The sequence below is a fragment of the Scyliorhinus torazame genome, chromosome 31 (assembly GCF_047496885.1).
Source record: "Scyliorhinus torazame isolate Kashiwa2021f chromosome 31, sScyTor2.1, whole genome shotgun sequence".
NCBI classification, from domain to species: domain Eukaryota; kingdom Metazoa; phylum Chordata; class Chondrichthyes; order Carcharhiniformes; family Scyliorhinidae; genus Scyliorhinus; species Scyliorhinus torazame.
Genome location: NC_092737.1, coordinates 12,598,093 through 12,623,007, shown reverse-complemented (window position 1 = coordinate 12,623,007; position 24,915 = coordinate 12,598,093). Strand labels below are relative to the sequence as shown.

Here is a 24,915-nt window from a genome sequence, read left to right as displayed (position 1 = left end):
TGTTAATGTTAATTATATTGTTAAGACACACAAGAGAAGGGCTTTGGTTAATTAAGTACCTAGAGTACCGAGGTGGTGGAGAAGGATGACCTCCCCGTGAACCTGCTCCTGGGTCTAGGCAAACTTGCCGTCAATTGAAAATGCTGGAAAAGCTCAGCAGGTCGGGCAGCGTGCGTGGAGAGGGAAGCAGAATTTCCATTTGCAGTTTGCCTGACTCTCCCTCTGAAGAAGTGGGTCTAGCCGGATGGGAAACGTTAACTCCGGGCAGGGCTCTCCGACGCCGGGATGCCCGCAATGCGTTCCCCGGTGGGACGGAGATGCGGGCGTCGGGGGGGGGAAATCGGGATCTGAGCCGGACGGCGATCGGAACGCGATGCTCTGCCCAAAGGAACCCCCTCCACAGACCACCCCTCCACACACAGAGTCCCCCCCCCCACCACAGAAAAGGGGCCCCTGTCTGAATGCTAGAGAGCAGTGCAGACAGGGGCAGTGAGCGGAATTTCAGCTGAAACACTTACCTTGCAGCTCCACTTGTCCATTCCTGGAAGGGGTTCCCACGTCCATTAGCTGCATTCATAGCTTTCCAGTAGTAGTCTGTGATTGACAGCTTGTTAAAACCATCTGCAGTTTTGATTCATTCATCTCCCTTCACGCTTGAGTGGCCTGAGTGGCGAAAATCCAATATTTACAAACTGTGACCGCATCAAAGACAGGTAAGTGCATTCCAATCACTCAAACATGCAACTTCACTGCACTTACCCTGTAATTGGGGGTGTGGATCACTCAGGTAATCTGGGGGTGGCTGTGAAGTGTAAGGGGGCGGAAGGCGGGGCCGCTTTGCAGTGGTTGGGGGAGGGATTGGGGCCGATTTACGTTGTGGGGGGAGAGGGCGGGGGCTGGCCGGCTGCGGTACCTCTCCATCGGGCTGCCCGCACAAGATGGCGGCCCAAGAGCGCCATTCTCTGGGAGTCCACCGTATTCCACGCCATGCATAAATTTGCATGACGAGGAACGCTGATTCGCATCCTGCTTTACGACCACAAGAGCGATTCAGCTCCGCCGGGGAGAAGCACAGTCGGAGAATCCCCCCTTCCGTTTCTCTCGCTGCCGGACCTGCTGAGCTCCCTCCGCATTCTCTGATTTTATTTCAGGGTTCCAGCACCTGCGGTAATTTGCTTCCATTGCCATCCGGCCATTGAGGGCGTTGTCCAAACCCATTTTCGTCCCCCACCCCCCTGGGCACTGCGGCTACAATGATGGCCGGGTGTCCCAGGAGAGGGTGCACGCGGTACCTGCTGGCACCATTGAAAGACCTCCGTACCCCGTGGGTACCCCGTGGGCACCCCCGGGACTGGGGTGTTAGATTAACTCCTTTTATTTGATATTTTAAGTTTGCTATGTGATTTAGAACCAGTGCAGAAGAGGGCCATTCGGCCCATCGAGTCTGCACCAACCCTCTGAAAGAGCGCCCTACCCAGGCCTACTTCCCCACCTTATCCCGGTAACCTAACCTGCACATCCCTGGGCACTAAAGGGCAATTTATCGCGGCCAATCCACCCGAACCTGCACATCTTTGGACTGTGGGAGGAAACCGGAGCACCCGGAGGAAACCCACGCAGACACGGGGGAGAACGTGCAGACTCCACACAGACAGCGACCCAACCCGGGAATCGAACCTGGGACCCTGGAGCTGTGAAGCAACAGTGCTGACCACTATGCCACCCATTGTTTCCAGTTTGTTGCAATATCCCTTCCAGAGGTTTCTGTCTTAACTTGTTTGTTCGATTCATTTGAAATGCCCGTTTGTTTTACTCCAACAGAGGTTAGCAGGCTGCTGGTATGGCGGGGTTGGTGTTAGGTAGGAAGTTGACATACTCAATGCTGCGTCCCGTTGATAAACCAGCTATCAGGAAAAGTATTCATGTCTAGTTTCAGACTTCCCCAACTGGCTGGGGGTCAACTTAAGAGGTCGCTCCTTCAAAGAGCTAGTACCTGCACGATGGGCCGAATGGCCTCCTTGTGTGCTGTATGCTTCCACGAGACCTGAGCATATCGTTCTGCTCTGAAGAGACAAAAGGTTACATTGACCTTGGAGACAGTGCAGCGAACACACACAAGAACATTACTGTGGTTCCAATGATTAGATTGCGTGAAGGAATTACATAACGAGGCTGGTCGACCACGGAATGCACAAGGTTGAGGTGATTTGTTTGCAATTTCCGGGTGTTGAAAGGAATTATATGCTGGGTAGAGGGAAAGCTTTACGTCGCTGGTGGGCGGGCGGGCGGTCCGGGGTCAAGAGGTCATCACCTCAAGGCCTCCCATCCGGAGAGGAGCCGCGGACTCATGGAATTGTCACAAATGGAGGTGATTGGGGCCATCGCGTCTGCTCCGGCTCTCCAACTGAGCAGTGAGGCCCAGCATCACTCCCAACCCCCCCGCCTTCTCCTCGTAATCCCACCCCCGCTGGGAGGGAACGCTTCTCCTGGGTGTCTCCATTGCCCGTTTTTCCAATCACCTTAGGCCTCATGGCCCTCGGGCTCCTGATCCGCCCTCTCGCCTCTATCCCGGATCACCTCGGTCAGATGTCCTCTCGAGCTTTCCCATCTCCGGGGGGGAGAAGGTTCCCTGTCATCTCCCGTCTACCCACGTGCCCGAAGTCCCTCGCCTCAGGAAGCGCTCTCGTGAATCTACTCTGCGCCCTTTTCAAAATCCCTTCACCACCTTGCTCTCGGGCGAGAGTACTTCCTCAGAGGACTCCGACCCTCACCAAGTTTGCTGTTTAGCACAGGGCTAATTCGCTGGCTTTGAAAGCAGACCAAGGCAGGCCAGCAGCACGGTTCGATTCCCGTAACAGCCTCCCCGAACAGGTGCCGGAATGTGGCGACTAGGGGCTTTTCACAGTAACTTCATTTGAAGCCTACATGTGACAATAAGCGATTTTCATTTCATTTCATTTCAAAAACCTGATTAAAATTTAGAAATCTGCGCTCCACAGTCTTCCTGGACATGGGTGGAACCGAGATATTGGGGCACAGGCAGGCAGATGGACAGCTGCAGATGGGGCCGGGTGAGTGGCAGAATGGGCTCGAGGGGCTGAATGGCCTCCTCCTGTCCCCGCCCATTGGGCCACAACGAACAAAAGTATACTTTTTTCAACATTTCTATCCATTTATATTGGAGATAGGGGTGCGGGCAAGGTGGGGGAAAAAAAGGCTGTTTGACCGGGTTGGAGGTGAGGGGTCAGATGATGTCACATCCAGCCTGGGCTCGCGACCTCTAGTCTTTGACCTTTCAGCGGCCAACTGCATCAACGATGACAGGCAGGGCGCAGGTAGGTAGGGGGAGGTCAGCAAGGAGCCACAAACGAGATGTATACCAATAACTGCGCCTTTGCTGATGGAGCGTTATAGAATCAAAGGATTTACAGTGCAGAAGGAGGCCATTCTGCCCATCGAGTCTGCACCGGCTCTTGGAAAGAGCACCCTACCCAAGCCCACACCTCCACCCTATCCCCATAACCCAGTAACCCCACCCAACACTAAGGGCAATTTTGGACACTAAGGGGCAATTTATCACGGCCAATCCACCCTAACCTGCACATCTTTGGTCTGTGGGAGGAAACCGGAGCACCCGGAGGAAACCCACGCAGACACGGGGAGGACGTGCAGACTCCGCACAGACAGTGACCCAAGCCGGGAATCGAACCTGGGACCTTGGAGCTGTGAAGCAATTATGCTAACCACTGTGCTACCGTGTTGACAAGAGGGATGGACTTGATTTCGCAGAGCCGGCTGGAAGGCCTCATGTGTGGCCTCCGCTTGTGAGGTTTACGGTTCCACAAAACAGTGAAAGACCCGCGAGGGCGGCACGGTGGCGCAGTGGTTAGCACTGCTGCCTCACGGCACTGAGGACCCGGGTTCGAATCCTGGCCCCGGGTCACTGCCCGTGTGGAGTTTGCACGTTCTCCCCGTGTCTGCGTGGGTCTCACTCCCGCAGACTGAAAAAGATGTGCAGGGTAGGTGGATTGGCCACACTAAAATTGCCCCGTAATTGAAAAAGAAAGGAGAACTGGTGGGATTTGAACCTGCGACCCACCGCAGAGTACTCTAGGTCTCTGGGTTACTACTCCAGGGACAATACCAGGGCTGATTTAGCACAGGGCTAAAGAGCTGGCTTTGAAAGCAGACCAAGGCAGGCCAGCAACACGGTTCAATTCCCGTACCAGCCTCCCCGAACAGGTGCCGGAATGTGGCGACTAGGGGCTTTTCACAGTAACTTTATTTGAAGCCTACTTGTGACAATAAGTGATTTTCATTTCATTTCATTTTCCCCACTACGCCACCACCGCCCCATATGTCAAAGGAGGCCATTTGCTTGACTCAGACACCCCAATGCGGGTGCCGAACGTGGCTAATCGGGCGCGGGCGGGGGCGGCGGCGGCGGAGGGGAAGGGGGGGGGGGCAGTCTGTGTGAAAGCTATGCCAATGTCCAACACGGTTTGATAGGACAAACACCCCTTGAAATGCGCAGGCCTGAGGCCTCACTCAATTCAGTCCGCCAAGGAACCTGTGTTGGATTTTGCCCATTTTCTATTCGGAATGAAATGGCTGCCTCTTGCCTGCCTGCAAACGACAGGCCCAGGAATAAAAACACCTTGGATCCTGTGGCGGGACAAAACCTGTGCAGCTTCTGTCGTAGTTCACGTTTCACTGGAGAATGGGATTTACTCCACAAGGGACTTTTTCAGCCTAATTACAAGTCAAGAGACTCAGTGAGCTGCGACCTTGAGGTATTCAAATTGTTTTGTGACTTTAACTTTATTGATATGTTGATCCATGACAAAGCGGCGCTGTGTTTGTCAGGATCTGGTCATACTGCAAATATTTTATATTTCCCTCACAGTGTGAATTACTCTCAGAGCCTTTCATCATCCTGACCCATCAGCCGTGGCTCTCTGGGCAGCAGGTTCTCTCTGCTCTCTCCCTCTTTCTCTCTTCCTCTCTCTGTCAGGCCTTCCTCTCTTTCTCTCGCACTCTCTTTCCCTTTCTCTCTCTCGCTCTCACTTTCTCTCGGTCTTTCTTTTTCTCTCTCTCTTTTGCTCTCTCTTTTTCTCTCGCTCTTTCTCTCTCCATTTCTCTCTCTCTCTCTCTCTCTCTCGCTCTCACTTTCTCTCGGCCTTTCTTTCTCTCTCTCTTTTGCTCTCTCTTTCTCTCTTTTTTTCTCTCGCTCTTTCTCCATTTCTCTCTCTCGCTCGCTCTCACTTTCTCTCGGCCTTTCTTTCTCTCTCTCTTTTGCTCTCTCTTTCTCTCTTTTTTTCTCTCGCTCTTTCTCTTTCCATTTCTCTCTCTCTCTCTCGCGCTCTCACTTTCTCTCGGTCTTTCTTTCTCTCTCTCTTTTGCTCTCTCTTTCTCTCTCTTTTTCTCTTGCTCTTTCTCTCTCCATTTCTCTCTCTCTCTCTCTTCTTTCTCTCGGCCTTTCTTTCTCTCTCACTTTTGCTCTCTCTTTCTCTCTTTTTTCTCTCGCTCTTTCTCTCTCCATTTCTCTCTCTCTCACTCGCTCTCTCTTTCTCTCGGTCTCTCTTTCTCTCTCTCTTTTTCTCTCGCTCTCTCTCTCTCCATTTCTCTCACTCTCTCTTTCCTTCTCTCTTGCCCTCTTTGTCTCTTTCCTTCTCTTTTTCTTACTCTCTATCTCTTCCTCATTCTCACATTCCCTCTTTTACTTTCTTTCTTTCTCTCTCCCCCTCTCCCTCTCTTTTCTGTCTCCCTCTCTCTCTTCCTCTCCCTCTTTGTTTCTCCACCTCTCTCTTCCCCCTCTCTGTTGCTCTCTCTTTCTTTCTCTCTCTCCCTCTCTTCCTCTCTTTCTCTCTCTCTCTCTTTTACTCTCTCTCTCCCTGCCTGTCCTTCGCTTTCCCTCTCTCTTGTCTTTGAGGCAGAATGCCGTAGATTCAAGTCCCACTCTAGAGAGTTGAGCAGCGTAATCCAGGCCGACAGTCCCAGTGCCAACACAGGGAGAGCTGCACTGTCAGAGGTGCAGTCTATCGATTGATACGCAAAACCCAGCCTGCCCTCTCCCATGGGCCTGGAGGACCCCAGGGCTGCGGTTTCAAAGACACCCAGGGGTGCTTCCCCCGGTGCCCCTCGATCAACGTAAAGCTGGAACGATCTGGGTTGTTGATCACGTTGCTGTCAGTGGGATCCTGCTGTGTGGGGAATGGCTGTCGTGTGCCCTACATTTCAACAGGAACTATACCTCGGGGCTGTTAGATTACTGAAATTAATATAAATATTACTCATTTGTCTTGCCGAGTTGTATTTAACTTGATGATAAACAGTCAAAGTCTTCCAGTTGAAGACAAATTATTTATTGAGTAATAAAATAATATACTCGTGAGTTCTTTCACTTTAATACTTTGACTAGTAATATAATTAACTAAGATTAGATTAAACTAACAATTATATAATACACTACACACTGATCTGTCACATCTTTACCCCAGCTGCACTGCACACTAACCTACAGAAAGAGCGGGACATTCCTTATATAGGTCCTGTTAGTGTTGCCATCTAGTGATCATCTGTCTGTACTGACTACTTTGTGGGATTCCTGTGATTCTGTTCTCAGCATGGATTTTGTAGTGTTCACAAAGACCACAGAGGATAAGTTCATCAAGAGAGCTAACATTTATTTACACCACTTACTAAAGCTCGACCACTTACTCCTATAGTAAACAATAGCCTAGTAATCTACAATCGACACTAAACTAACACTAGCCTCTACACGATATCCATAACTGTACTGCCCTCTCTATTGCTGCTCTCTCTAGCTCTCGTGCGTGGGTCTGCGCAGGTCTGTGTGGGTTTCCTCCGGGTGCTCCGGTTTCCTCCCACAGTCCAAAGACGTGCAGGTTAGGTGGATTGGCCGCGCTAAATTGCCCTTAGTGTCCAAAAAGGTTAGGAGGGGTTATTGGGTTACGGGGATAGGGTGGCAGTGAGGGCTTAAGTGGGTCGGTGCAGACTCGATGGGCCGAATGGCCTCCTTCTGCACTGTATGTTCTATGTTCTATATTCAATGATTGCTTTATGTTGTTCTGCATCTAGCTCCACCCTAGTGGTTAGTTATGATACGACATTAACCCTTTGTATTCTGAACATTTCCCATGATGGCACACACTTCATTGACTGTAAAGCACTCTGGGGCATCGTACATGACAGCATAGTGTCCCTGCCTTTGAGCTCGGACGCTCTGGGGTCAGTTCCTGCACTCACCGCTAATATCTCAAAGAGCAATACCACACAGGGACAGGCCCTTCGGCCCTCCAAGCCTGTACCGGTCATGATACCAACCTTAAGGGCAGCACGGTGGCGCAGTGGTTAGCACTGCTGCCTCACGGCGCTGAGGTCCCTGGTTCGATCCCGGCTCTGGGTCACTGTCCGTGTGGAGTTTGTGCATGCTCCCCGGGTCTGCGTGGCTTTCGCCCCCCCCCCCCACAATGCAAAGATGTGCTGGTTAGGTGGATTGGCCACGCTAAATTGCCCCTTAATTGGGAAAAAATGAATTGGGTACTCTAAATTTATTTTTGATGCCAACCTTGGCCAAAACCCTAAAGACAAAACCCTCGGACACAGGAGCAGGTCCTTCAGTTTCTTTGTTTCTTTGTTCAAAGTTTCTTTAAACACTCGTTGTGAACTTCCTGGTGGCCTTATAAAAGTTTCCAGTTGCCGTAGGAAGACATGAGGCTGGATGAGTTGCTAACTAATGGCTGGAGAATTGTGGCGGAGGGGGGTGGGGATGGAGAGAGGTGGGTAGCAAAAGCCCCCCAGGAATAGGGTTAAACACAGTTGGCAAGCGGACTTGTAGTGCAGGCTGATGGCTGGCGGTAAGCGTGGGAGAGGTTCCCGGTCAGCTGTGCGATGGGCAGAATGTAGGCACGTTAGCAATCGCTCCAGACTACACTACGCATGTTGCCGTAGCAACTCAGACCCCCTGAGTGATCGGTTAACGCACTCCCTGGGGTATGGTTGGGTAAATGGAGTTGGGATGTAGATCAGCCTTGATCGAATTGAGCGGTCTGGAGCAGGCTTGAGGGGCTGAATGGCTTCCCCCAGGTTTTTATGCTACATTTGGTATGCTCATGGAGGAGGTGGTGGCGTGAAGGTGTTGTCTCTGGGTTACTAACCCAGGGCAATGTTCTGGGAATCTGGGTTCGAATCTCACCACGGCAGATGGTGAATTCAATTAAACAAAAGAGTCTGGGCAGCACAATGGGTTAGCGCTGCTGCCTCACAGCGCCAGGGACCCGGGTTCGATTCCCCGCTGGGTCACTGTCTGTGCGGAGTCTGCACGTTCCCCCCCGTGTCTGCGTGGGTTTCCTCCGGGTGCTCCGGTTTCATCCCACAGTCCAAAGATGTGCAGGTTAGGGTGGATTGGCCGTGATAAATTGCCCCTTAGGGTCCAGGAATGTGCAGGTTAGGTGGGGTTACAGGGATAGGGTGGGGAGCGGGCCTAGGCAGGGTGTTCCTTCGGAGGGTCGGTGCAGACTCGATGGGCCGAATGGCACGTGGGGCTTAGTCCCACACCCCGCCGCCTGTTCGGGTACACGGAGGGAGAATTCAGAATGTCCAATTCACTTAACAGGGTTATATGGGGGGCGGGGGGGGGGGGGGGGCTGCAGATTGAGGCCGTGATCAGAGGAACAAGGGCCTGCTCCTCCCCCTGTGTGATTAACGGGAAAAGGGCGACCGGTCTTAACAGGACGTCTTATCTCTTCCTGAGCACCTCATGTGCTTCTTGTACAAGGCACGTTGGAGTGCTGTGCTTGTCGAAAGCTCGCCGGTGTCAGGGGAGACGGGAGGGAAATCAGAGCTCGTGTTTGATTGGAAAGTGGGGCTGAGCAGACGGTTTGAGAGACAGCAGCATGGTTAGTCTGCGTGAGGAGCGGCTCTGGGTGTCTTTCGTCCTGACAGGGCTTGCCAGGGCAAGAGACAGAAATAGCAGGACTGTTAAACTCCGTGCCAGCTCCAGCGGTCCTGGGTTACATTCAGCAGCAGCCCTGGCGGAAAGCGACCCTCCGTCCCATTTCTGCTTGCTCCTGTACCCCGTCGACATGGAAGGAAAGTGCTTTGGGACTTGCTGAGTCGCCAACCAAATGTAAGTCTCTTGTTTGTCAGCAAAAGGGGGAGGTTATAAAGGCGACACAATGGATCTCTGTTTCACAGCGATGAGAGCCTACAGCTGAACCTGTGTGAGATCTAGAATGGTTGGAAACATGGGCGGATAAGCCTATCCTCTGAGAACTTTATCACCTCTCCATATGCTGGCTGGATAAATTCCAATCGCACGCCATAAAAGCTTTTATGACCACAGGGCGCTTTTAGAATGCTGATGCCCTGACCACATGAAGGCAGCATCAAGCCTTTCGTGTCAAATATCTGGAGCGCTGGGGAAATGGGAATGGGGGGGGGGGGGGGCAAATGTCAGAGCGAAGCCCGGACGGAGGCCTGGGCAGGAATTCTGCTCGCTTTTGCGGGTCAGGAACAGAAAGGAGAATTTCGGGTTCCATGCGTTTTTCCCGAGGAGGGGTCTTAAGTGCCCCGGCTGGTCCAAACTTGCTCAGTGTTCCGCCTTCAGCTGGGGACTTTGCAGACCCCCACCCCACCCCCACACAAACACAGGCACATGCACACGGATCCACGTTTTAATTAATAGTTTCCGTCAAGTTTATTTGGTGGGGCGGGGGGGGGGGTTATGAGGTTGATCTTTTTTTAAATAAGTTTAGAGTATCCAATTATTTTTTTGCCAATTAAGGGGCAGTTTAGCGCAGCCGATCCACCTACCCTGCACATCTTTGGGTTGCGGGGGCGAAACCCACGCAGGCACGGGGAGAATGTGCAAACTCCACACGGACAGTGACCCGGGGCCGGGATTCGAACTCGGGTCCTCGGCGCCGTGAGGCAGCAGTGCTAGCCACCGTGCTGGCCACGAGGTCGATTTTAAGGAACGTCCCAATGGAGATGAGAGAGGGGCGTGGTCCACGGGGTGGGGGGTGGGGGGGTGGGGGGGGGGATTTCCAGAGGTTAGGATCGCCAGGCACAGGGCAGCACATGGGTTAGCCCTACTTAAGAATTGTCTCCTTCTTCCGGTCTCATTCGGAGGATGCTCCTTCGTTCTCTCCTCCGCCCATCTCACCTTCCCGATCCTCCTTCTGAACTCCCACCTTCCGAAGCTGTTAATTTGCTGACCTTCCTCTTTCCCAGTGCCCGAGGTTTCCCATCTGTGATTCGCTACCCACCGAGCACAGCATTCTTGTCTGAAGACCGTCGTGTGTTGTTTTATCAAACACTTTGTTCAAGTCCATGGACAGAACATTTTGAATTTCTTTTTACTCAATTCGGGGGATGTGGGCAATGCTGGCCGGACCAGAATTAGTTGCTCGTCCCTAATGGCCCCTCAGGTGGTGGCTGACGAGACATCTTGAGCCGCTGCAGTCCCTGAGATATAGGTGCACCCACTGTGCTGTTAGAGAGGGAGTTCCAGTCGGGATGGCGAGCGGCTTGGAGGTGAACTTGTAGGTGTTGGTGTGCCCCATGTGCCTGCTGCCCCTTGTCCCTCCAGACGGTCGGGGGTGCGGAAGGTGCTGGGAAGAAAAGGTGACCCTGCGCCAGTATGGCGAGCAGTGAGATTGCCCGCAGGAGCGAAGATGTATTTCCAGCACAGAAACAGGCTATTCGTCCCCTCTGACCCGTGCTGGTCATTCTGCTCCGCATGAGCTTCCTCACTTCACCTCGCCCTGTCAACATATCAGGGGCTGGTTTAGCACAGGGCTAAATCGCTGGCTTTGCAAGCAGGCCAGCAGCACGGTTCAATTCCTGTACCGGCCTCCCCCAACAGGCGCCAGAATGTGGCGACGAGGGGCTTTTCACAGTAACTTCATTTGAAGCCTACTTGTGATCATAAGCGATTTTCATTTCATTTCATTTCACATATCCTTCTATTTCTTTCTTTCTCCCCTCACGAGCTTACCCAGTCCCCCCTTCAATGCGTCGGGAGCAAGTTCCACATTCCCACAATGTTCGATGGTGACGATCAAAACCCGTGAGGGGCGGGGCCAGACTGAGTAAATGGGGAGGAACTATTTGCTGTCGGCGGAAGGGGCGAAAACCGGGGGGATTTAAGACGATTGCCGAAAAAGGACCAGAGGCAACGTGAGAGCAAAAGGAAAACTTTTACTTTTTCAGGCAGAGAGTGGTTAGCGTCTGGAATGCGTTGCCCGCGAATGAGTGGGAGGCTAGTTTGAGACTTTCTAAAGGAAATTGGATTATTAGCTGAAGAGGAAACCGTTTGCAGTGCTACGGGGGTGGGGGGGCCGTGGGCCGGGGGCGGGGGGGGGGGGCGCGGGAAAAGTCAGCGGGGAGGGGGGGGTGAAATGGGCCTACCTGAGTTGCTCTGGCACGGAACCAACACTGACAAGGAGGGCCGAAAAGCCTCCCACTGTATTGTATCCGTTCCATTGTGTACTCTCTCAAGGAGGAACCAAAAATAACGGCCATTAAATATTCCGAAGAATATTAAACAGAGTTTCAGCCTGCCCTTCATTCTTCAGGCTGGGCCTGCACTCATTAATCGTTCCCAGTTTTCCATCTTCCCCACAGCCTTTAATTCATTTCGGCCGTCGGCTTTCCAGTGTACCCTGGTCCGCGTTGGCGGGAATGTTCGCACGTGCGGCTGGGGGAACGGGGAATGTTTTTACTGGGAAACGTACCTCTGAGAAAAAATAAAATGTCCCAGCCCTGTCCGAACATTCTCAGTCTCCAAACTCATCCAACAGCTACACGGCAGCTGACGGTGTTAGTTTCTCCCTGGGTTTGATAGCGGCCAGGTGCTACGAGGAGATCGAGCTCTGGAACACCCCCCCTCCCACCCACCCCTCCCCGCCCAGTCAGCCGTCAGGTCATTTCGTGGCTGCCAGAGTCGGCCGACGTTTGCTTGGCAGCGCTCTCTAGTGGTCGCAGCTCAAATGCCACTCCGGAGACAATGGGGCCACACTCCCAGCGCAGCCCTGAGGGAGTGCTGCACCATCGGTGGTGTCTTGCGGAGGATGTCCGCCAGGGGCCGGTGACAGGATATTCCACTGAGTGGGGGGGGGGGGGGGGCAGCAGCGGTGGGAGGGGGAGAAGAGGGGGTCGCTGTCGGCGGGACGGCCAGAATTCTAGTTCCAGATTCTCTTAAGGTTAACGTGCAGGTTCAGTCGGCAGTTAGGAAGACAAATGCAATGATCATGTCGAGAGGGCTAGAATAATGAAAGAAAAAAGAAAATCGCTTATTGTCACAAGTAGGCTTCAATGGAGTTACTGCGAAAAGCCCCTAGTCGCCACATTCCGGCGCCTGTTCGGGGAGGCTGGTACGGGAATTGAACCGTGCTGCTGGCCTGCCTTGGTCTGCTTTCAAAGCCAGCGATTTATCCTTGTGCTAAACCCAAGATGTACTTTTGAGGCTGTATAAGGCTCTGGTCAGACCCCATTTGGAGTATTGTGAGCAGTCTTGGGCCCCGTATCTAAGGAAGGATGTGCTGGCCTTGGAAAGGGTCCAGAGGAGGTTCACATGAATGATCCCTGGAATGAAGAGCTTGTCGTATGAGGAACGGTTGAGGACTCTGGGTCTGTACTCGTTGGAGTTTAGAAGGATGAGGGGGGATCTTATTGAAACTTGCAGGATACTGCGAGGCCTGGATAGAGTGGACGTGGAGAGGATGTTTCCACATGTAGGAGAAACTAGAACCAGAGGACACAATCTCAGACTGAAGGGACGATCCTTTTAAACAGAGATGAGGAGGAATTTCTTCAGCCAGAGGGTGGTGAATCTGTGGAACTCTTTGCCGCAGAAGGCTGTGGAGGCCAATTCACTGAGTGTCTTTAAGACAGAGATAGATGACTTCCGGGTGCGGCGATGACCAGCTGAGTCGCACGTTTCGGCAGCTCCCTGTGAAACGGACTTTTGGGCTCTTGATAGGAGCCCCAACGGCAATTTTAACGGCTGAAAACACCGTGCGGTAAACCAGAAGGGTGTTCCCCCTGGACACGGATGGAAAAAGGAGAGGAAAGTGGCCGGTTTGCAGCGGATCCTTTGGAACAACGGCAAGGAAGGCAAGCAGAAACCAAGATGGCGTCGGAAGGTGGCAGTTTCATATGGGGCCCTGAACAACAAGAGTTTTTGAAACGCTGCGTGGAGGAGATAAAAAAGGAAATGAAGAAAGAGTTGTTGGCCCCGATATTACAGGCGATTGAAGGGCTGAAAGAGGAACAAAAGACCCAGGAGCAGGAGCTTCGGGTCGTGAAGGCGAAAGCAGCAGAGAATGAAAACGATATACAGGGCCTGGTGGTGAAGTCGGAGATACAGGAGGCACACCAGAAACGATCTGTGGAGAGGTTGGAGGCACTGGAAAATAACGCAAGGAGGAACAACTTGAGGATTCTTGGCCTTCCTGAAGGTGTGGAGGGGGCGGACGTCGGGGCATATGTGAGCACGATGCTGCACTCGTTAATGGGAGTGGAGGCCCCGACGGGTCCGTTGGAGGTGGAGGGAGCATACCGAGTTATGGTGCGAGGATCGAGAGCAGGAGAAGCTCCCAGAGCCATAGTGGTGAGATTTCTCCGTTTTAAGGATAGAGAAATGGTCCTTAGATGGGCGAAGAAAACTCGGTGTAGTAAATGGGAGAACGCGGTGATCCGCGTCTATCAAGATTGGAGTGCGGAGGTGGCGAGAAGGAGGGCGAGCTTTAATCGGGACAAAGCGGTACTTCACAAAAAAAAGATAAAGTTTGGAATGCTGCAACCGGCAAGACTGTGGGTCACATATCAAGGGAGGCACCACTACTTTGAGACGGCGGATGAAGCGTGGACTTTTATTGTAGAAGAAAAATTGGAATGATTGGACTACGAAAATGAACGTTTGGACAAAGTGGTGGGACGAGTGGGGGGGGGGGCGAAGAGGGATTGTATGATTAATCCTGCGGTATGGTAACTTTTCTTTCTCCCACAGGTGGTGATGGGGGGAGGTGGGGAGGGAGAGGAGATGGGGCGTTGGCCATGGGAGGCGGGGCCGAGGGAGAGGCGCGGGCTTGGTTCCCGCGCTATGATAATTATGGCGGGAATAGAGAAGCAGGAAGGAGGGGGCGCCGCACGGGGCGAGCCGTGATCACGGGGGGAAGCCGAGGTCAGCCAGAGTTTGCTGACTTCTGGGAGCAACATGGGGGGAGTAATTACGCTAGCGGGGGGGGGGGGGGGAGGGGGGAATTACTGGGTTGCTGCTGCTGGGGAAAGGGGGGAGTGGGTACGGGAAAGGATGGGCGGGGGGGCACCATCTGGGAGAAATACAGCTGCGTGGGAACTGGGCGAGAAGCTGGAAAAAGATGATGGCTAACCGGCAAGGGGGGGGGGGGGGGTGGGAAGCCCCCCAACTCGGCTGATCACGTGGAACGTGAGGGGGCTTAACGGGCCGATAAAGAGGGCACGAGTACTCGCACACCTTAAGAAACTTAAAGCAGATGTGGCCATGTTACAGGAAACGCACCTGAAACTGATAGATCAGGTTAGGTTGCGCAAAGGATGGGTAGGGCAGGTGTTCCATTCGGGGCTGGATGCGAAAAACAGGGGGGTGGCTATATTAGTGGGGAAGCGGGTAATGTTCGAGGCAAAGACTATAGTGGCGGATAACGGGGGCAGATACGTGATGGTGAGCGGCAAATTACAGGGAGAGATGGTGGTGTTGGTAAACGTGTATGCCCCGAATTGGGACGATGCCAATTTTATGAGGCGAATGCTAGGACGCATCCCAGACCTAGAGACCGGAAAGCTGATAATGGGGGGAGACTTTAACACGGTGTTGGAACCAAGGCTGGATAGGTCGAAGTCCAGGACTGGTAGGAGGCCGGCAGCAGCCAAGATGCTTAAGGATTTTATGGAGCAGATGGGAGGGGTGGACCCGTGGAGATTCAGTAGACCTAGGAGTAAGGAGTTCTCGTTTTTCTCCTATGTCCATAAAGTCTATTCACGCATAGACTTTTTTGTGTTGGGTAGGGCATTGATCCCGAGGGTGAGGGGAACGGAATATACGGCTATAGCCATTTCGGATCATGCCCCACACTGGGTAGACTTGGAGATAGGGGAGGAAACAAGAGGGCGCCCACCCTGGGGAATGGACATGGGACTAATGGCGGATGAGGGGGTGTGCTTAAGGGTGAGGGGATGCATTGAAAAGTACTTGGAACTCAATGACAATGGGGAGGTTCAGGTGGGAGTGGTCTGGGAGGCGTTGAAGGTGGTGGTTAGGGGGGAGCTGATATCAATAAGGACACATAAAGGGAAGCAGGAGAGTAAGGAACGGGAGCGGTTGTTGCAAGAACTTTTGAGGGTGGACAGACAGTATGCGGAAGCACCGGAGGAGGGACTGTATAGGGAAAGGCAAAGGCTGCATGTGGAATTTGACTTGCTGACCACAGGCACTGCAGAGGCACAATGGAGGAAGGCGCAGGGTGTACAGTATGAATATGGAGAGAAGGCGAGCAGATTGCTGGCACACCAATTGAGGAAAAGGGGAGCAGCGAGGGAAATAGGGGGGGTGAGAGACGAAGATGGAGAGACGGAGCGGGGAGCGGAGAGAGTGAATGAAGTGTTTAAGACATTTTATAAAAAATTGTATGAAGCTCAACCCCCGGATGGGAGGGAGAGAATGATGGAGTTTTTGGATCGGCTGGAAATTCCCAAGGTGGAAGAGCAGGAAAGGATGGGATTGGGAGCACAGATCACGGTAGAAGAAGTGGTGAAAGGAATTAGGAACATGCAGACGGGAAAGGCCCCGGGACCGGACGGATTCCCAGTTGAATTTTACAGAAAATATTTGGACTTGCTCGCCCCGCTACTGACGAGGACCTTTAACGAGGCAAAGGAAAGGGGACAACTGCCCCCGACTATGTCAGAAGCAACGATATCGCTTCTTTTAAAGAAGGAAAAGGATCCGCTACAATGCGGGTCCTACAGACCAATCTCCCTCCTCAATGTAGATGCCAAGGTCTTGGCCAAGGTAATGGCAATGAGAATAGAGGAATGTGTCCCGGGGGTGGTTCATGAGGACCAAACTGGGTTTGTGAAGGGGAGACAGCTGAACACGAACATACGGAGGTTGTTAGGGGTAATGATGATGGCCCCACCAGAGGGTGAAACGGAGATAGTAGTGGCGATGGATGCCGAGAAAGCATTTGATAGAGTGGAGTGGGATTATCTGTGGGAGGTGTTGAGGAGATTTGGGTTCGGAGAGGGGTATGTTAGATGGGTGCAGCTGTTGTATAGGGCCCCAGTGGCGAGTGTGGTCACGAATGGACGGGGATCGGCATATTTTCGGCTCCATAGAGGGACAAGGCAGGGATGTCCTCTGTCCCCATTACTGTTTGCACTGGCGATTGAGCCCCTGGCGATAGCGCTGAGAGGTTCCAAGGGATGGAGGGGAATACTTAGGGGAGGAGAAGAACACCGGGTATCTTTATATGCGGATGATCTGCTACTATATGTGGCGGATCCAGCGGAGGGGATGCCAGAAATAATGCGGATACTTGGGGAGTTTGGGGATTTTTCAGGGTATAAATTGAACATGGGGAAGAGTGAGCTGTTTGTGGTGCATCCAGGGGAGCAGAGTAGAGAAATAGAAGACCTACCGTTGAGGAAGGTAACAAGAGACTTTCGTTACCTGGGGATCCAGATAGCTAAGAATTGGGGCACATTGCACAGGCTAAATTTGACGCGGTTGGTGGAACAGATGGAGGAAGATTTCAAGAGATGGGATATGGTAGCATTGTCAATGGCAGGGAGGGTGCAGGCGGTTAAGATGGTGGTCCTCCCGAGATTCCTCTTTGTGTTTCAGTGTCTCCCGGTGGTGATCACGAAGGCTTTTTTCAAAAGGATAGAAAAGAGTATCATGGGTTTTGTTTGGGCCGGGAAGACTCCGAGAGTGAGGAAGGGATTCTTACAGCGTAGTAGGGATAGGGGGGGGCTGGCACTACCGAGCCTAAGTGAGTATTATTGGGCCGCTAATATTTCAATGGTGAGTAAGTGGATGGGAGAGGAGGAAGGAGCGGCGTGGAAGAGATTAGAGAGGGCGTCCTGTAGGGGGACCAGCCTGCAGGCTATGGTGACAGCCCCATTGCCGTTCTCACCAAGGAACTATACCACGAGTCCGGTGGTGGTAGCTACACTGAAGATTTGGGGACAGTGGAGACGACATAGGGGAAAGACCGGAGCACTGGGGGGGTCCCCGATAAGAAACAACCATAGGTTTGCCCCGGGGGGAATGGATGGGGGATATGGAATGTGGCAAAGAGCAGGTATAACGCAATTGAAAGATCTATTTGTGGATGGGAAGTTTGCGAGTCTGGGAGCGCTGACCGAGAAATATGGGTTGCCCCAAGGGAATGCATTCAGGTACATGCAATTGAGGGCTTTTGCGAGGCAACAGGTGAGGGAATTCCCGCAGCTCCCGACACAAGAGGTGCAGGACAGAGTCATCTCAAAGAAATGGGTGGGGGACGGTAAGGTGTCGGATATATATAGGGAAATGAGAGACGAAGGGGAGACTATGATGGACGAACTAAAAGGGAAATGGGAAGAAGAGCTAGGGGAGGAGATTGAGGAGGGGATGTGGGCAGATGCCCTAAACAGGGTAAACTCGTCGTCCTCGTGCGCCAGGCTAAGCCTGATTCAGTTTAAGGTATTACACAGGGCACATATGACTGGAACACGGCTCAGTAAATTTTTTGGGGTGGAGGATAGGTGTGTGAGGTGCTCGAGAAGCCCAGCGAATCATACCCATATGTTTTGGTCATGCCCGGCACTACAGGGGTTTTGGATGGGGGTGACAAAGGTGCTTTCGAAAGTAGTAGGAGTCCGGGTCGAACCAAGCTGGGGGTTGGCTATATTTGGGGTTGCACAAGAGCCGGGAGTGCAGGAGGCGAAAGAGGCCGATGTTTTGGCCTTTGCGTCCCTAGTAGCCCGGCGCAGAATATTGCTAAGGTGGAAAGAAGCCAAGCCCCCGGGGGTGGAGACCTGGATAAATGATATGGCGGGGTTCATAAAGTTAGAGCGGATTAAGTTCGTCCTAAGGGGGTCGGCTCAAGGGTTTACTAGGCGGTGGCAACCGTTCGTCGAATATCTTGCGGAAAGATAGATAGGGGAGAACAAAGAAGGCAGCAGCAGCGGCCCAGGACTTGGGGGGGGGGGATGGGGGGGGGGGGGGGGGGTGTGGCCCGAGACAAGGCAGTTGCCAATGAGGGCTAGTTTTTATTTTTTGTTATTTAATATTTATTTATTTGTTGTTGTTTTTGTTTAAATTTAAAAAGGTCATTATTATCTGTATTGTTACAATGTTGTGTAAAGGATGCACAATGTACTGTGTTGGTTGACCAAAAATTTTCAATAAAATATTATTTTAAAAAAAAAGACAGAGATAGATAGGTTTTTTTAATAAATGAGAGGCCAATTCATTTTTTTCCAAATAAGGGGCAGTTTAGCGTGTCCAATCCACCTACCCGGCACATCTTTGGGGCAAAACCCACGCAAACACGGGGCGAATGTGCAAACTCCACACGGACAGTGACCCAGGAGTCGGGATCAAACCTGGGACCGCGACGCCGTGAGGCAGCAGTGCTAACCACTGTGTCACCGTGCTGCCCGATACATAGGTGCCGGAACAATAAGGGGATCAAGGGTTATGGGGAGAAGGCAGGAGAAAGGGGATGAGAAAAATGTCATCCGTGATTGAATGGCGGAGCAGACTCGATGGGCCGAGTGGCCTAATTCTGCTCCTAAGTCTCATGGACTAAAACTTTGACACAAGTCTGTCCGCTCAGGTACAAGATCCTACTGGTCGAAGAACAAGGTGTGGGGGGGGGTGGGGGGGGGCGCATCCTGGGCCTAAACTTTATCCCTCATCGTCATACGAACATCCGGATCAGGAGCAGGGGCCACTCGGCCCCCCGATCCTGCTACCCCATTCAATAAGGTCTTGGCTGATCCGACTGTAACCGCGACCCCAGATTCCTGCCGACCCCCCTGTAACCTTCCACCCTACCTCACTGGTCGAGGATCTATCTGGCTCCGCCTTGGAGTTGAGCAAAGATTGTGCATCCACTGCCTCTCGAGCAAGGGAGTCCCAGCGGCGGTGACGTCAGGTGGCGTCCTGATCGCCTCCAGTTCGGCGGCCTGCTGCACCCGTCAAGCCAGTTGACCTGCCCGGACAGAGGTCAGACAAATGATCCCGCCGCCGCCATTTTGAAGATGAGGGTGACCTCCCCGGTGTCCTGAGGCAACTTCACTATTATCTGCTCATATACCGCGTGGCTGTTGGCGCGATCTCCCGAACCGGCGGCCATCTTGCCTACCTTATAGCACTCCCCAAAGTATTTTGGCGGCCCCAAAGCGCTTTGGGACGTCCCGAGGCCGCGGCGGGCGCCAAATGAATGCACCTTCTTGCTTCCACAGAGAGAAACGTAGAAAACAGGAGCAGGAGGAGGCCATTCGGCCCTTCGGGCCTGCTCCACCGTTCAGTATCATCCCGGCTAATCCTCTGTTTCGACGCCACACTCCCACCTTCTCCCCTTGACCCCCAGAGCCGAGAAATCTGTCCATTTCCTTCTTGACTACATTCAGTGACGATTGTCTGTCGCTGTTCTCTGCAACTTTTGTCACCCTGTTCTTGGCCATTAACGGGTCCTGGCAGCGGGCGACCGAGGGGAGTCGTCCGTCCGGACTGCCTGTCCTGGAGAGGGAGCATGCAGTGTCCACGGGCACTCTGGAGGCCTTCCATGCCCAGTGGGTGTCGTGTTGGGTACATTGGTCTAACACTGGCTGCAACTGGATGCAGCTTAGATCAGAAAGATACTCCAGACCTTGAAGTTAGTTCAATCAGGTTTATTGAACTAATAGCACAGTTAGCACAGCTCTCTGTGAGTTTGACTTGTTGTGATATACATCACTGTAAGTACACAAAGGGTTAATGCACATACACTACACCTAGCTAGTCACTAGAGGGAACACCAGAGACATGACACACAGGCAGTCAACCAACAGCACGGTAGCATTGTGGATAGCACAATTGCTTCACAGATCCAGGGTCTCAAGTTCGATTCCGGCTTGGGTCACTGTCTGTGCGGAGCCTGCACGTTCTCCCCGTGTGTGCGTGGGTTTCCTCCGGGTGCTCCGGTTTCCTCCCACAGTCCAAAGATGTGCAGGTTAGGTGGATTGGCCATGATAAATTGCACTTAGTGTCCAAAATTGCCCTTAGTGTTGGGTGGGGCTACGGGGATAGGGTGGAGGTGTTGACCTTGGGTAGGGTGCTCTTTCCAAGAGCCGGTGCAGACTCGATGGGCCGAATGGCCTCCTTCTGCACTGTAAATTCTATGATAATAGCTCAGTAAGATAGGACACGACCAATGAGCATTCACGATACACACAGGTGACACTACCACAGGAGGGCATTACACCAACCCATATAAAAGGACACATCACACATGATCTTCCTCTTTCCAGTGGAGACACTCAGTGAGTACAGACACATAGTTGATTGAACATCACACCCACCACGTGGATTGTAGCAGACTGGTTCGTCAGTCTGAGTAGCTATAGCAGGATTAACAGTAGCGTCGAATCCAAGAAGGAGAATTGTTGATAGTTTAATAAACGTGTTAAAGCTATCTCCAAGTCTGAACCTTCCTTTGTCAGAGTGCACAGCAAGGAAGCAGCTTATGCTACAAAAGCATAACACAACACGACTCTCTGCTAACTTAAGTGTGGTTACTCTGTCTGACTGAACCAGACTAGCTCTTAGCCACGTGCTGGAGGTGTGAGATTGTAACAACACCCTTGACTGACTCAGTGGAAAGAGGCGGAGTGTGAGTGACTCGTGTCTTTTATAGTCAGATCCCACCCCTGAGTGTCCTGCCTGCTCATTGGTCATGTCCTGTTCTCTGTGTCCATTAGCTGCTTGTCTGTATATCATTCTGTGTGCGTCTGTATGTCATGACAGTGGGCGCTGCAGGGGTTGAATTGCTTCACGACCCCTCTTTTCACGTTTTGATATGACGTTGATAAATTGCCGTTGTTCTTAGTTATTTTTGGGCAGTGCCCCTAGCAGGAGCTGCCCCTTTTAATCCCGAAGTTAATTTCTGTTGTGTTGATTGGACCCTAAAATACCAATTTGTCCCAGCCAATAGGATCGGGGCAGGTTATAACACCCTTGTCACAGTCTCATCTCAAACAAATTCTGCGCTGTCCGCGGTGGTGAACCGTACCCGTTTTCGATTCGACGACGCACGTGGAGAGAAAATTAGTGCCTCCACGATAATTAATAATCAAGGCCGTAATTTGTAACTGCTGTAATTAACTATTGACGGTCTCTTGACAGGATTGAGTTTATTGCGCGGAGTGTTCGTAAGGGATTCCTGCCCTCCAGCGCCCTCAGGGCCTCGCCAGACACTTGTCAGCCAATCGAGCCCTTTGAAAGCACTGCCGCTGTTGCAGAGTGGGAGGCGTGGCAGTCGGGCGGCACATAGCAAGATCCCAAATACAGCACCGGGGTAATGGTCGTTCGGCCTGTTTTATTCGGGTTATGTCGATCGAGCGATGAATATCGTCCCGGGAGAAATGTGCAGCGATCCACTTGTCTTTGACATGACGGCCGAGGGATATTTTACAGGCTTCCGAGGGGGGCGGGGCAGAGGGGGTCTCGATTTAATACGCGTGAGGTCGAATGAAACGGGGGCTGGGGGGAGGCCGCTTGGCTCCTCGAGTCTCTCCGCCCTTGACTAAGATCGTGGCCCGCCCGCTTGTTGCCTTAATTCCACCTTCCCGCCTGTTCCTCCTCTCCCCACGCGACCCTTGACCCCCCCCTGTCGCCAATCAACAATACGCCTCGCTCCAGTTTGAGTTGATGACCGAGCCGCCACTGCTGTCTAAGGAAGGCAAGTCCAAATACTAACCAGTCTCTTAAAGAAGACATTTCTCCTCATCCCGAGTCGGAAATGGGAGAACCTTTATTTTGAAACTGCGGCCTACCAGTTCTGGATTCCTGCACGAGGAGTGAACATTCTCTCAGAATCCACCCTTTCAAACACCCCCCCCCCTCAGAATCTTATACGTTTTAATAGCTTCATGCAAAAGACAGATCCCCCAACAATGCAGCACTCCCTCGGTCCTGCACTGGAGTGTCAGCCTCGAATTTTGTACTCGGGTGTCCGGAGTGGGGAAGGTCAGCACTTCACTTGGTGACCCATGAGAGAGTCTGCCGCACGCCATCCGCAGAGCCGGCACCGTCAATGCCGATACCAGTCTTGTGGATGGCCAGCTCAACACAACAATGCTGGTTGTCACTCGCACCGTCCGAACAACTCACCTCCCAGTCCGGGCAACGGGACGGTGGCGCAGTGGTTAGCTCCGCTGCCTCAGAGCGGCAGGGACCCGGGTCAATTTCAGCCTCGGGCGACGGTCTGTGCGGAGTCTGCACATTCTCCCCGTGGCTGCGTGGGTTTCCTCCGGGTGCTCCGGTTTCCTCCCACAGCCCAAAGATGTGCAGGTTAGGGTGGATTGGCCGCGATAAATTTTTATAATAATCTTTATTGTCACAAGCAGGCTCACATTAACGCTGCAATGAAGTTACTGTTAAAAAAACCCTAGACGTCACATTCCGGCGCCTGTTCGGGTACACAGAGGGAGAATTCAGAATGTCCAATTCACCCAACAGCACGTCTTTCGGGACTTGTGGGAGGAAACCGGAGCACCCGGAGGAAACCCACGCAGACACAGGGAGAACGTGCAGACTCCGCACAGACAGCGACCCAGCGGGGAATCGAACCTGGGACCCTGGTGCTGTGAAGCATCAATGCTAACCACTGTGCTACCCTGCCGCTCCTTAGTCCCTTATTGTCCCTTAGTGTCCAAAGATGTAAAGGTTAGGTGGGGTTGCGGGAAAGGGCCGAGGCAGGGTGCTCTTTCAGAGGGTCGGTGCTGACTCAGTGGGCCAAATAGCCTCCTTCTGCACTGTAGGGATTCTATGAAGGTTTATGTCAATCCAAGCCTGCCACTACTCTCGGGCCTTACCAAAAGCCTGCTGCTCGCCTCCCATCACCACAGCCTGTATGGCTAAGACAAGAGTGCCAGGGAAGCCCCGTGGCAGCGGGAATGGAGACAACATGCCGCCATTAACAACCGCTTCCTTACCACAGATCGCACCCTCCGCAGAGGCCAGGATTGGGCGCTGCGGAACCGTTTCCCGAAGTGGGCCCCAAGGCCTGTTTGCAGCAAATTGGCACAAGTGGTGCCTCGCAGGGGGAACCCGGATGGAGCTGTGGTGCCCGCCCCCACCCCACCCCAATCGACGACACACTTAATTGGTGAGCCCCCCTTTCCCCCCCCCCCCCCCCACCTTGACAAAATTCAGCGGAGGGCGCAGAGAGCTCCATGTCGCCACTGCGGAAGCTATTCCCCATCGCGGCGAAGACTGAGCACCGCCTGAAACAAAACATTGGCGGGAGCTGACCGCCGCGCTCCGCCCTTCCCCGTGACGCGGTCAGGCTCACCGAGGAATGGCGATCAAACAGAATTCGACACCTCGTCACGTGAGGCGGGAACAGGGGCAGGCGGCCCAAAGCTGGCTCACAAGAATTTGGTTCTGAGGGGCGCCTCGAAGGAGGCCAAGTGAGCGGCCGAGAGGTTTACGGAGGGAATTCCGGAGCGTAGGGGCCCAGGCGGCTGAAGGCAGGGCCGGCATTGGCAGAGAAGATGAGGTGGAGGAGCAGGAAGATCCCGGAGTGTTACCTAATCTGTAATGTTGCGAATCACTGACCGTAACTTCGGAACAGGAATTCACAGCCTAGTGTAATACCTTCCCGGTATTCCACATCAGCATTTGTCAATCAGCAGAATGTACACAGACCTCACCCACTTACATCTCGATCAGCGCTTTTTGTCACACACAACTCAGCTGCCATATGTCAGAGCCCTGTAATAATTAACTTACCCCGCACCATCCTTCAATAAAACCACTCAGAGGCCTCGAGTTTATTTTTTAATGATCCATTCTCAAATCTGCCCAAGTGCGCTGGTCCCTACCGTATCTCGGAAGGGGGCCAGCATGGCAATGGGCCTAATGGCCTCTATCGGGTGCTGTGCCTTTCCGTGGAGTGATTCCTGCGCGGGAGCTGTGAGTCAGCGGGTGGCTCTCTCTTTCTCTCCCCTTTGCCTCGGAGTCAGACAGCTGTGGGTTCAAATCCCCGCTCCGGAGGACCGAACACGACATTTCTTCTGACATAAATTTAGAGTACCCAATTCATTTTTTTTCCCCAATTAACGGGCAATTTGGCGTGGCCAGTCCACCTCGCCCTGCACATCTTTTTGGGCTCGGTGGGTGGGGGGAGACCCACGCAGGCATGGGGAGAATGGGGAGACATTTGGGCAACACGGTAGCATGGTGGTTAGCACAATTGCTTCACAGCTCCAGGGTCCCAGGTTCGATTCCCCGCTTGGGTCACTGTCTGTGCGGAGTCTGCACGTCCTCCCCGTGTGTGCGTGGGTTTCCTCCGGGTGCTCCGGTTTCCTCCCACAGTCCAAAGATGTGCAGGTTAGGTGGGTTGGCCATGCTAAATTGCCCTTAGTGTCCAAAATTGCCCTTAGTGTTGGGTGGGGTTACTGGGTTATGGGGATAGGGTGGAGGTGTGCGGCTGGGTAGGGTGCTCTTTCAGAGAGCCAGTGCAGACTCGATGGGCCGAATGGCCTCCTTCTGCACTGTAAATTCTATGAAATTCTATGAACATGCAAACTCCGCACGGACAGTGACCCGGGGCTAGGATCGAACCCGGGTCCTCGGCGCCGTGAGGCAGC

General features: G+C 53.0%; 1 protein-coding gene across 3 annotated transcripts in view; it reads left to right on the top strand.

Moving 5' to 3' along the window:
- The window catches only part of gal3st4 (galactose-3-O-sulfotransferase 4), a 104,403-nt gene that overhangs the window by 59,880 nt on the left and 19,608 nt on the right, over nt 1–24,915 (top strand). Inside the window, exon 1 of one of the 3 annotated variants that reach the window (XM_072493353.1) lies at nt 8,769–9,151. The exons of the other annotated variants lie outside the window; for them this stretch is intronic. Coding sequence (XP_072349454.1) covers nt 9,150–9,151 — 2 coding nt within the window. The 5' untranslated portion in view covers nt 8,769–9,149. Of the gene's footprint in view, nt 1–8,768; nt 9,152–24,915 lie in introns of those variants that run through there. 3 annotated transcript variants of the gene reach the window in all.